The sequence below is a fragment of the Helianthus annuus genome, chromosome 15, assembly GCF_002127325.2.
Source record: "Helianthus annuus cultivar XRQ/B chromosome 15, HanXRQr2.0-SUNRISE, whole genome shotgun sequence".
Taxonomy (NCBI): domain Eukaryota; kingdom Viridiplantae; phylum Streptophyta; class Magnoliopsida; order Asterales; family Asteraceae; genus Helianthus; species Helianthus annuus.
The window spans coordinates 11,699,536-11,713,308 of NC_035447.2; the positions used below are offsets into that span (position 1 = coordinate 11,699,536).

At 34.7% G+C, this 13,773-nt stretch overlaps 1 protein-coding gene across 2 annotated transcripts; it reads left to right on the forward strand.

The window, feature by feature from the left end:
- The first annotated feature begins 2,039 nt into the window (after positions 1-2,039).
- On the forward strand, positions 2,040-5,466 carry LOC110910640 (G-type lectin S-receptor-like serine/threonine-protein kinase At4g27290). 2 transcript variants are annotated; one of them, XM_035984157.1, is made up of 7 exons: positions 2,040-3,382; positions 3,559-3,609; positions 3,697-3,851; positions 3,981-4,191; positions 4,276-4,513; positions 4,619-4,769; positions 4,856-5,466. In XM_035984157.1, the coding sequence occupies exons 1-7, from the start codon at positions 2,062-2,064 to the stop codon at positions 5,141-5,143; spliced, it is 2,415 nt and encodes an 804-aa protein (XP_035840050.1). In that variant the 5' UTR covers positions 2,040-2,061; the 3' UTR covers positions 5,144-5,466. The 2 variants fall into 2 exon arrangements, with proteins under 2 accessions (XP_035840050.1, XP_022010944.2); XM_022155252.2 differs by having other exon boundaries at positions 2,041-3,382; positions 3,466-3,609.
- The last annotated feature ends 8,307 nt before the right edge of the window (positions 5,467-13,773 follow it).

Sequence of the window (13,773 nt, forward strand, 5' to 3'; positions counted from 1 at the left end):
TTATGCACCCGACGAGGCTAATGGGTCTGTAATCCCCCAATCCATCCGGATCTCTACACTTTGGAATCAATGCAATGAAAGAGGACGTGCAACCCATAGAGATAGTTCCATTTGTCTTGAAATCTTCAAAGACCGCCACAAAATCAGCCTGTAGAAATTCCCAGCACTTTCTTATGAATTTGAAATTAATTCCATCTGGTCCCGGTGCTTTATCCCCTTCACAGTCCCAAACTGCACTCTTAATTTCTTCAAGCGTAAATGGTGCTACCAACATTCCGGCCTGATTATCCGATATCTGCTTCAAATTAGGGCACAAAAGCCCCGGTCTATTAGAGGAAGGTTCCTGGAATTTTTGTGCAAAAAATGAGCAAATAAAATCCTTAATGAGCGGAGGTGCCGTCACCCATGTCCCGTCTATCATAAGGCCGTTGATCCTGTTGGAACTTTGGTTCGAGTTCACGATACTGTGAAAATAAGACGAGTTCTCGTCCCCTTCCACTGCCCATTTCACCCTGGATTTCTGCTTCAGATCCATGATTTTTACTCTATCCATCTCCAAAATTGCCTTTTTGCACTCGGCTCTCGTAGTGAGCTCGTCTGGTGATAATTCCCTTTCCTCAGCCTGTACCTCCAAAGCCTCCAGCAACTCCATTTTTTGCTTATAGTCCGCCTCCCCTTCCATCTTAATTGCAGTGACCCGTTCTTTTAATCGGAACTTTATCCACTTCAGTTTTACAGCAAGGCCTAAGTCTGTCGGACCTTCAAAAACAAAACTACCCAACGCTTGCTTTGCAAAATCCATCATTCCTGGCATCATCAACCATGAATTAAAGATCCTAGTTGGACTAGGCCCAAAGTCTTGTTCCAGGATCGATAAAAGAATCGGGCTATGATCCGAGACCACATTAGAAAGTGCCACCACCGAGGCATTCGGCCATTTGTTATGAAATTCCCTGCACACCAAAAATCTATCAAGCTTACTCTTGTGGAGTCCGTTATCCGAATGATAGGTGAATTTTCTGCCCCCCATATGATATTCGACCAAATCTGCCAACTCAATGAAATGATTAAAGAAGGCTGCATTAAGAGGCACGAATTCTGAATTCATTCTCTCATTCGGTTCTCTAACATCATTAAAATCCCCACAGAACACCCACAAACCCTGCAGAGACTGCTTTAGAATAACCAGCTCTTCCCACAGCCCCCTTCTCTCAGCTGGATCATTATACGCGTATATATTCACTATATTCACCCATTCCCCAGTGTGTTTTAATTGCCCTTGCACAATAATGAACCTCTGACTTCTTATGACTTCATTACATTCGAGTACAGTCGGGTCCCACAGGCTAACCAAGCCACCTGACCTCCCCACTGCATCTACATATGCCATTTCGAATCTCGACCTTCCCCAAATTTTGCTAAAATAAAATTCTGTGATTCCCCCTAGTTTCGTTTCCTGGATAGCCAAAAAATGAACGCCGTGGGATGTTTTTAATCCTCTTACCCAATCTATCTTCCTTTGGTCCCTGACCCCCCTCAAATTAATTGACATAAAATTCATTGTAAACCATTCTTTTCACCAACAATAACCTCGCTGACCTGATTCTCGAAGCCTTGTAACTGGAATCCAAGCATCGTCCCGATCATGACTGTGTCGGCTGTTTCATCCACACCTCTTTTCACCGTCCCCATCTCTGTCGTTTCCTCCCTTCCATTTTTTCCGGGCTCCGGTACTTCGTTCCTACCTCCGACTTCATTCCCTCCTTCCGGCATCGGTTTCTTACTTTCACCAGCACCGATATTTTTTTCCACTGTGTCCGCATCTCGTTGTTGATAATCTTCTGGTAACGTCTCGTTGTTTAGGTCAAAGGACCTTTCTAGATTCCTTATGTGGGTTTGATGAATTTGTCTAAAAATAATAATAAAAAAGAACCCGGTCCCCCACCAACGTTTTCATCTTGGTCCTCCCGAAAATGACTCTAAATTTAAAGTTGCTATCTGTCGTAGAAAAAATGACTTGACTTTAGGTTCTTGAATTTATAACTATTTGAAGTATCCAAGATGAATAAAATGTTGTCTTTGCTTTCATGTTTTGGATCATCAATGGAGGACCAATACATACATGTATTATTCTTTATTGTTTTGATCTTGCTGTCATTAGATTGCACTGCACTAGATACCATATATGCAAACCAAGATATCAAAGATGGTAAAGCCACCCTTGTTTCCGAAGGAGAAACGTTTGAATTGGGCTTTTTTAGTCCAGAGAAATCCAAGCACCGATACTTGGGGATATGGTACAAGAAGATATCATATGGTACTGTTGTATGGGTTGCTAACCGGGAGCAACCAATCACAGATACATCAGGCATGCTCAAACTCAGCAGACATGGAAACTTGGTGATTCGCAGTGGCGGGAACCCCATGGTCTGGTCATCCAAATCAATGGGTAATAATACTGTATTGGTGGCACAGCTTTTAGACACCGGAAATTTTGTTGTGTGGAATAAAAATAAAATGATTTGGCAAAGTTTTGACTATCCAGGGGACACCTTTCTTCCAGGAATGAAAATTGGGAAGGATTTGGTTACTGGGCTGCAGAGGTGCCTGACCTCTTGGAAGAGCCCTGATGATCCTTCTATGGGTGAGTATAGGAATATACACGACACGAATGGATATCCACAAAACTTATGGTGGTATGGTGAAATTTTACGGGGAAGACTTGGACCGTGGAATGGTCTCGCCTTTAGCGGTTTTCCTATCTCAAAAGAAGATCCTATTTACTCATCCGACTTTGTCATGAATGAAAAGGAAATCTATATTACATATGAACTTAAAAAAAGTACAGTTTTTCAACGGGTGGTTTTGACATGGGATGGCAAGACACTGATTTTGCAATGGATTGAGAGAATCAAAGACTGGATGGTGTACGCAAACGCTGAAGTAGATACTTGTGATCGTTTTTCATTATGTGGTCCATATGGAATCTGTAGCATTAACAAGCATCCACCTTGTTCTTGCATGGATGGTTTTGAACCAAGAAATCCAGAAGAATGGGAAGCATCTGATTGGGGAAGTGGGTGTATACGCAAAAAGCCTCTGCATTGTGGTAATGGGAGTGGTGATCGGGATGAGGATGGTTTTTGGAAAATTGAAAGAGTAAAGGTACCAGACACACGACGGTCATGGTATAATGTGAGCATGACCCTTGGAGAATGTGAGATAGCTTGCAAAAGGAACTGCTCTTGTACAGGATATACAAGTTTAGATATTAGAAATGGAGGAAGTGGTTGTTTGCTATGGCTTGATGAGCTTCTTGACACTAGAGAGTATGACGCAAATCAAGATATTTACATAAGAATGGCAGCCTCTGAGTTGGAAGGTATACATTTTTTTTTCTCTCAAAGTGGACCATATTTGTGTTTTCAGCTTATGTGCTAAACTACTATCAATTCTTAATGAAAGGTATTTTTGACTCCCTGTCCAATTCCAACAAAAAGAAAAGAATACTTATAGTGGTGCTTTTAACTTCAACAACTGTGCTACTTCTCTTTGCAGTGGCGTATGCCTGTAGAAAAATAAAGAAAATCCCTCACATAAAAGGACAAGGTAACACGAAGGAGTATTTAACGCTGACACTTTGCATGTTAATTGGATATCAACTTCAAATAAGTTATGTAACAAAATCATTTGTAGGAAACTGGTATGCGCTTGATACAAAGAATACAAGTCTACAAATTGATCAGCTTGATGAGTTACAATGTTATAGCCTATATGAAGTAACGAGGGCCACAGGTAACTTCAAAGTCTCCAATAAGATTGGACAAGGTGGCTTTGGTCCGGTTTATAAGGTAACATCTTCATGCTTCTTAAACGGAATGCATTGCTTATCGCTCGCTATCATAAATCAGAAGTGTAAAATCTACAGAATTATAAGCTATCAAAAATTTTTAATTGTAGTTATAATCGTAATCTTTTAGGGTGTGTTAAATGATGGAAGAGAAATAGCTGTGAAACGGCTCTCAGAAACATCCCAACAAGGGTTTGATGAGTTCAAGAATGAAGTCATCTGTATTGCAAAACTTCAGCATCGAAATCTTGTGAAGCTTCTTGGATATTGTGCTCATCAAAATGAACTGATTTTGATTTATGAGTACATGCCTAACAGAAGCTTGGACTGCTTTTTATTTGGTTTGAGTCACTCTATATAATTTTAAATAGTATCTTACTCAACTTTGTACAATAACATATGACACATGACTCACCTTTTGGCAGATGAACCCGGAAGCTTAGTGCTTAACTGGCCTCAACGATTCAATATAATACATGGGATAGCTCGAGGTATTCTCTATCTACATCAAGATTCTCGCCTTCAAATTATCCACAGAGATCTCAAGGCATCTAATATTTTGCTGGATGGTGACATGAATCCAAAAATATCCGACTTTGGCCTTGCTAGAAATTTTGTAGGACATGATACCACTGCAAAGACAAAGAAAGTGGTCGGAACACAGTAAGAATATCCTCCTGAACTTTAATACTTTTGACCAGAAAAGAAGGAAGATGAGACTCAACTATAAATTCTAGATTTAATTTTTCTTAACCTGTTTGCATGCAGCGGTTACATTCCTCCAGAGTACGCAGTACACGGGCGTTTTTCTATAAAATCTGATGTATTTAGTTTTGGTGTTCTCATGTTGGAGATAATCTCCGGGAAGAGAAATAGAGAATTCTCTCATGGAAACCGCAGTGATAACCTTCTTGGACATGTAAGTTAAGTTGTAAGAGCAACTACCAATATTTTGACCAGAAACTAGCGATTTAAATGTGCTTGGTTTGATATGATATGATGTAGGCATGGAGACTGTATAAAGATGGAAGCTCTATTGGATTATTGAGTGCATCTTTACAGGCCTCATGTGTGGTCTCTGAAGTACTAAGATCAATACATATTGCATTGTTATGCGTGCAACATCATCCAAAAGATAGACCAACTATGTGGTCAGTGGTTTTGATGTTGGTTAGTGAGGGACCACTTCCTATACCTAAATCACCTGCTTTTTTCACTGAAGAGAGTTGTAGTGAACTTGAATCTATTCCATCAGTTGATGAAGACACAATAACACTATTGTATGCTCGATAGCATGTGTGATCAAGCATGAGATCCGCCTGTTTTCACTTGATGTACTAAGGAGAAATGTGGACTGAGGCGTTCTATGGGAAACGTTTTAACATAATAAAAGGACGTAATCCTTTCTTGGAGGGAGATAATTGTCAAGCTTGGACATTCATGGTGATTTTGAAGTCTAATGGAAAACTTACATGAAGTTTGTTAGATGGTTATTAAACATTGTCCGTTTTCCCAAAATGTAACGTATTTCATATTTGTATACACAAAATACAGATACACAAATTCATTAGTTAAATGTCAATATTTGTTCCCTGGCTTGTATAAAGTGTTCTTGTCTAAAAGACCTCATGTAAAAGTGTTGTTAACCATCACCGAATTTCGTTAATTAAGGGGTGTAAAATCCTGAGACGTTACAAATACAAAACACAAACCTAACATAGAAATTTTCGTATGAAAAAACTGAATATATTTTAGCTATCAATAAACTAAATATACTTTAGTTTTGATTAAATTAGAAAATATCCCGTTGGGCCTACGCATAGATTTCGGTCATTGGGTTTAAAACTAAGAGGGACCAGATGATGGGCTTTGATGTATGATTTGTATTTATATTTAACGTACACTTTATTTTAAATTATATAATCCATCATATTAATACCTTTTTGAGAAATTACATCAATAAAAAGTTAAATAAAAAATCATGTATTAGTGATTTTCTGTTTAAATTCGGGAGAATTACATGAAAACAAAAAGAATAGTTGTCCAACAAATTTTCGACGTCTAATCAACTTAGAATAACTTACCATTGTTAAAGTTCACCTAAAAATTAATAATAAGGTGACACCGTTTAAGCAACGGGGTAACACATTTTCTTTACATGCTATAGTTATTATTAAAAAGAAAAATTAACAGGTGATTGTAATTATTTGGCTGATTACATCTCACATAAATACTTATTATATTTATTTAATGCTCACCAAATAAGTACAAATAGGTAGGAAGGCCAAAAAAACAAAATCGCATATATACAGACCATGTCCATAGAACTCATTCTACATCAGCAAACGATTCACCCAAACCCAAGAAAAATCAACAGATGATTATATTATATATATACTAGGTTATATACCCGTGAGTTTCACGGGTTATGGGTTGTGTTAAAAAAATCTATTAAGTAATTGGAATATGGGGTTAGCTCATTTGGTAGAGGCTTATACTCTAAGAGGTGAGGCCCCAATTTTAAACCCGGGAAACAGATTAATTTAGGATTATTAGAGTATAACGTTGGAGAAAAATTTATTTATATGCGACACGGGTAGAAAAATTTATTTATATGTCAAACCATGTCACTTCGTAAATCGAGTCACCTCTACAAAAAGAACCAACCAAATCATAAGTGTTTAAATATATAAAATAAACTTTGGTGTCGATACTTTTCTACTATGCGGTACCAATGATGGACCCATGATTTTTTTTTCATTGAGGGGCAATCACGTGGCTTAACCAAACTTTTAGTTGGACATCATCTCCTTAGGATGCTAAAGTAGATTTCAAGATTCATGCCACATATTGTATAGAGCATACATATCCAATTATAAAATTCATTATGTGGGGTATGACTATGAAAAGGGGCATAAGTCGAGCTACAAGAAAAATTGAGGTTCGGGCAATAGTATAGTCGGTTAATGAACTTCCCGGGTAGGAAAAACTAATTTACATTAATCGAATTATGTCATTAAATAAGATAAAAAAACGTGATAAGTGTTTAAATATATAAATTAAACTTCGGTGACGATACTATGCTACTATGTGATACCTTCTATCGTATTCATGCCATTTCACGAATTCCCACTCTTGATACGTATTTGTAGATTTTCTTGTAGTTTTTTGTTAAAACCTCAATAAGTTAAATGGAAAACAATAGCTAAATGGAAAACAATAGCTACAAGGACATTCACACTTAAAGTTTAACAGCAAGAAAGCAAAATTGGACCTTTGTTGACTTTGATTGTTTTACATTTGCAATAATATAGATCCAACCTTTTTTTAACATAAAGGGAAACATTCTACACCTTGACTTTTACTCCTAGAATTACCTATTCACACTAGGTTCCATTAACCTAGTGACCCGCTCCTGGACCAAGGTTTGCCAAAGCATGATCTTTGTTGACCTTCTATGACTATCCTTGACTGGACCAAATAAACCTGACTATCCAACACTGCAACAGTCCCTTGTCTAGGTACATGCATTTAAAAAGCACAAACCTTTTAGCTCCAATTTCTTTCATTTCCGCATCAATTTCTTTGCTAGGAAGATATTGTTGCAAACTTGAAGGATCACAAGCATGTGGACATGTGGTCTAGCTGTAAAGAACTAAAAAAAATTAAATGTTACATAAATCCATCAACAACATAAATAATAAAGTCTACATTTTGTTTAATATTAAAAAAAGATAGTTGTCTCATCCTTCAAAGCGATGGCTGCACTTCCTCTTTGTTCAGGATACATGCACAAGGTGGGGCAAGGGCCCCAACTGAGATCAGCCTAACAATATTGGTTGTCAATATAAGTATGCTGATGTTCGTTTATTGTAAAATAATAATATTTGTATAAAAATACTGGTCGTTCATGATTACATTCTGTTTATGAAAACTCTATATCTTTTTATGATTTTTGAAAGTAATTAATAGCAGAAACAGATTAATGTTTGTATATTCTATGATTCTGTTCATACTTTAGGTATTTCCTTGCTAAATTGACTTTCAACTGTTTTGGCCCATTAGATTGTTACACATTTATTATAGCTTTTACTATATTTTATACCTGCCAAACTGGCGGGTCAGGTCGGGTATAATGGGTCAGAATGGGTTCCGGTCAGAACGGGTCGCTTTGAAAAAAGGGTCATTTTTCTTTGGGTCAAGATGTGTTTGGGTCAGAATGGGTCGCTTTAAAAAGGGTCGTTTTGGTTCGGGTCAAACAGGTGGCTTTGAAAAAAGGGCCATTTTGGTTCGGGTGAAAACGAATCTTGACAAAAATAATAGTATGGGTTATTCATGGTTGTATCCTGCACTTACATGCTTGTATCGCCTTTACAGTTGTCAATTTTTTTTATTATTTTTATTTTTTTAATTTTTTATTATTTTTTCATCTCATCTTTACCCAAACCTATCCTGACTTAAACCCATCCTAACCCAAACCCATCCGACCTTTTTTTTAATATACAAATCCTGACCTATACCCATCCTAACCTAAACCCATTTTGACCCATTACCAAAACCCACCCGACTTGCCCACTTTGCCACCACTAATTACGACAAAAGAATACTAATGAAGACCATGTCCCAGTGAAACTTCACTTTTTGTTCCTTGCAAGTTGAAAGTTGTAACGGTCCAATCTTTAATTTAAAGAGATGGAGTATTCTGTTGAGTATAGCTAGCTAAATAAAGTATCAATTTTAATTATTTTTATATAATAAACAAATGTCAATATTTTTATATTTTCACTGGTAATAGATGTTATCAAATTGTGAACCCATTTTTCAGTAAATTTACATTTATAAATGATGATGCAGAAAAGAATATTCTTTAGCAACAACTCAACAATACTTAGATGAATAAGAGGAAACTACCATTTATAAATGATGCATGTGAATGGGGTTTATACGATAGAGTTCAAGTAGAAGAATAAGAGAAAACTACCATTAAGTAACGGGTCAAACAGATTATGCTTATTTCGCAATTCTGGTTTCTTTTTCTTTTTAACAGGTTATGTTATTTCTAATGGGTCAGTGGAAAAGAAAAACTAAAAATGAAACCTCGTTTTACCTGTTTATTTTTGGCATCCTTGACCACTATGGCATTCCATTCCCCCCCACTCAATAAATTCTTGGATCCGTCACAGGTGGTGGTGTTGGTGCGTTCCCAATAAGATGCATCTTCCTTTGAAATTTCTTTTCTTTCGAAGGCCTAAGCCTCACTGTGACAATAATCATCTAATCTTGTGCAGTTGACTCTTGTCCATTACTTAGTACAAACTCGTCTCCCATAATCGACTTCATATCTTCTAAATAAACAAAGAAATGTATGATAATTTTTGTAAACATGATGATAGAATGGAGAAACCATCATTTTTTGTAAACAACAATCTGAAACCAACTTTGCCTAATTAAAACAAAATGTATGCAGGGCTTGACTCAACATGCTTATGAACCCTAACCCATGAAAGACGTTAGAAATTTTTTAAAGACTCGGATCTATCTATTGAGGTTACTCAACAAACTTATGAAACCCTAACCTAAGAAAGGCATCACCGATATTTTTACCCTCTTTGATTACCCTCTTTTACTTGATATAATGCAAAATCATAACATAAATGTGTAGTTCAACAAAAAAAAAAAAAACCATGAATCATAGCCCTAAAAAAGCAAATCAATCAACATGGGTTAACTTTTTGTAAATATGATGCATACAATGCTGATTGTATTCAAATTACTCAAATCAAACTGTAAAACTAAACCAATTACGTCGTAAAAACGCATATTGAATCGAATTACCTGACCAAACAACCTCCAGTTGCATCCAAACATGGTAGACCGACACCCAATCCTTCCAAAACCACCACCCAAGCTACTATCATCGTCAATCATCACTTGTCCAAATTAGAGCTTCATTCGAGCCATTGATGAACTTCTAAAGGCATTTGGATCTGGACACCTTCATATACACAAACTCTAGTTAAAAATACCTAATTTCTTTTATTAATTTGCTTCCCAAATTAAAAAAAAAACATGTATACTCTCTTCAGATTGAAGAACAAAAATGTTAAAATATCATATACATACCAGATCTACAAAAAATCAGAAAAAAAATGATATTTTTAGCTTACATACCTGTTAACGCATTTAGATTTGAGTAGATAAACTATACTACAAAAAAAAAAGACCAAATCAGGTTAGCAGTGGTGAAAAATTGAATGGAACTATGAAATAAGGTTGAAGGAGTAAGAAACCCTAATTTTGCAGAAGATTGGAATCCCTATTTGCACCATTGCACATCCGCCGTCGTTTGTTGAAGCCAATCAACCCAACAACCGTGTTCGCCGTCTACAGGTTACCGGCGGTGGATGAAACACACACCAGAACAGTATCACCGTGATGGCGCCCCCGCCGCAGAACCACTGTGAATCCACCACACCAGAGCAGACATTGGACAGAGAGAACAAAATTTTCATTTGTATCTGGATTTGAGGGAGCGAAAGAGAACGAAAAATGAAAAAGGCATTTGAAATTTGAAATGATTCATTTGGATCTGGATTTGAGGGAGAAAGAGAGAACCAAAATGAAAGAATGCATTTGAAATTTCAAACTTGAAATGAAAGTCAGAGTTTTTGGACATATCTTTTGACTTGCAGGTAGAGAGAGAATAGAGATTCAAACGTTTTGTCTGCCCTTCATTAATTGTTTCTTTTACCTCTTTTTACCAGCTTAAAAAAAATAAAAAAACGCAAGAAAATGACACGTGGATTTGGAGAAGGCTGGTAATGCCATGTAGGAAAGAGAGCAAAGGGGAGGCTTGTGGTGTTGACACCTCAGCCAAAAGCCTTTTGATTTATTATAATAGTAAGATTGTTAGTGAAGGATCATGAATAGTAATTTTATTTTTATAAAAATATAAAGCTTTTTTATTTAATATATTATAATAGTTTATTATTATATTTACTTTTAACAAGATATTTTTAATTTTTCCCGTTTTTTAAATCATATATTTCCTTTATCATTTTTATTAATAATTCTTTTTTTCTTTTTTGACCATGAATAGTAACTTTATTTTTATTATAATATATAACTTTTTATTTCATATATTATAATAGTTTATTATTATATTTACTTTTAACAATATATTTTTAATTTTTTCCTTTTTATAATAATATAAAGCTTTTTTATTTAATATATTATAATAGTTTATTATTATATTTACTTTTAACAAGATATTTTTAATTTTTCCTGTTTTTTTAAATCATATATTTCCTTTATCATTTTTATTAATAATTCTTTTTTCTTTTTTGACCATGAATAGTAACTTTATTTTTATTATAATATATAACTTTTTATTTCATATATTATAATAGTTTATTATTATATTTACTTTTAACAATATATTTTTAATTTTTTCCTTTTTTTAAAATCATATATCTCTCCTTTACCATTTTTATTGATAATTATTTTTTCCTTTTTAAAACATATATCAATTTATCAATTAATTTGATACTTCTTTAATAGTTTACATTTATAATTTTTTTTCTAAAAACTTAAGTATGTAGTTGTGTTTGATTTTTCCCTTAAGTTTTGTTAAAAACAAAGTTATACTCAAAATAAAGTTATTTGTTATCATAAAACGGTACGATGATAAAATAAAACGTTCTAATGGTTTGGCTTTCTAAACAGCATACTTTATTTTCAAATCACGTTTGTTTTACATTATCATTTGCTTGGTTTCGCCGCAACGCGCGACGCCAAAAAAAACTAGTTATAATTATTTGGTTGACTAACGTTGAGCACTAGTACAAAACCATTTTTTTTGGTGGTGTCAAATTTAAATTTTAGTGTTGTTCTAGAATACAAAGCATCAAATAACAAGATTACCACACTAATAAATAATTACACCAGCAAAAAAAATAGATTACAAAGCACAGCACCATTAAATTAATTTTTTGAGGGTGAAGTTATTAATACTACCAACAAAGTGAACCAATCAAAACATTTTGTTAGGCATCACATGGATCATAATCATACGGTTTTCAATTGCTCTTATCTTATTCAATCAATGAATCAAATTAAGCCTCCAAAAACACAACCTTTATACCCACATATATATAGACACAATGTTAAAATCAAAATCTTTTATAAAAAAAGAAAAATGTTAAGGAGGAGCAAAGCATCACCGGAAAGTTTTCCGGAACCGCTTTCACAGTATCAAGAAACCGGCGATGTGGCGTAAACCTATCAATAGCCTTATCTACGAAGAGGCACGAGATTTTTGAAGATCTTTCTTGATGGTTTTATGCGTGCGTGATGCCATCAAATACACCGAAGATACATGCTGGAAAACTATTACGGCGATGGACGTCAAAGTGCCAAGGATGTACAATTATACAATATGTTGATTTGGTTTGATTGTGTATGTGTTTAAATTGTTATTTTAGGAAATATCTTTATAGAAATCATGTTTGTATCTCATTAATTGTAGCTTCCCATGAACATGTAACTTTATTTCATTATGCTTGTAGATTTTATACATTTTTTGTTTGTATAGTTTTTTGTTTTATTTGCCTTTGTATTAGATCTTAGATGTTTTATAAATAAAATAAAACTAAAAAACATTTGTTCAAATAATGTATATTTTAATGGACGAGCACCAATAACCTTTTTATATATTTTTTTAAATATAAAGATAACCCAAGTGAACCAAGACTTATGGTTTCTATCATTGATTTTTTTGTGGTGTGTTTAGAGATTTAATGGTGGACTAATTTGGTTTCTATCATCGATTTTTGGTGGTGTTTAGAGATTTAATGGTGGACTGATTTGGTTTCTATTATTGATTTTTTGGTGCTGTGTTTAGAGATTTAATGGTGCTCGTTTTGAGCAGCACCATCAAATCCTATTATTTGGTGGTATATTTGTTGGCGCTCTCTCAAAAAGAAATATATCCTAGCACCAAAAAACTGCTTTTGTACTAGTGAAGAGGACTCACTCATGATCAACATCTGATCTGATCAAGATCCTTTAACATGGTTTCATAGTAAGTGTTTATGATCCATGTTTATGTTCTACTTGGAAGCTTATCCCGTTCTCATGAGTCACACTCATGGAATCAAGTTTTAATTGAGTCTCTGCTTAAATTATAATGGAACTGAATCTAGACACTTATGGACTACCTTCAGCCTCAGACTTTATGTGAACTAGCTTAGATAATCTGTGAAGATCCATCTTTGCATTTAATTCTCTTAAGATCTCTATCTTTTTTGGTAATGAACTCATGTCTTACAATGTTTTACTTCGGCATATTCCAAATATTAAATTTAACAACTCTTGCCTTTTGGTTCAAACTCGTGCACGACTAGTACATCACATCCATCACTCTTAACTTTTAGATCTATAAAGAAATGTAATTCGTTTTTTTTCTAGAAAGTCATACAAAACTGCCTTTTGATGTCTTTAACCGAAGACTTTCTCATTCCTGGACGATCACGAGATTCATCTCACTTCATATCTTAGATAATCTGTTTCGCAATAGATGATGACAACTTTGCAAGTGACTAATTAGATAGTCATAGATAAGAACTTTTCTTATCATGATCAAACATCCATGAACAATTTCATGATCGAAAACTATTTTTGTTGATTATTCATGTCTTGAGTTTTAAAGATGCTCGCTCTTATCATTTGATCATCATTGTTCTGAACTCAATTATCAGATTTCCCCGTCAAAATAGGCATATTTGTGTTAAGTGTTGTGCAATGTCCCCGCAAGTTATCATTGTTCGATCTTTCGCTGATCTTCCAATACTCTAACCGGCATTTGATAAAGGTTTACAAAAGAGGGGATACTCCTTTTTTTTATTGAACGGTCAGATTCAAGT

Excerpts from the sequence above, each read along its gene's own strand:
- LOC110910640 (XM_022155252.2), top strand. The coding sequence starts at position 2,062 with ATGAATAAAATGTTGTCTTTGCTTTCATGTTTTGGATCATCAATGGAG. Across the intron at positions 3,852-3,980 it reads GCTTTGGTCCGGTTTATAAG|GGTGTGTTAAATGATGGAAG; the intron begins GTAACATCTTCA and ends GTAATCTTTTAG. Across the intron at positions 4,192-4,275 it reads CTTGGACTGCTTTTTATTTG|ATGAACCCGGAAGCTTAGTG; the intron begins GTTTGAGTCACT and ends ACCTTTTGGCAG.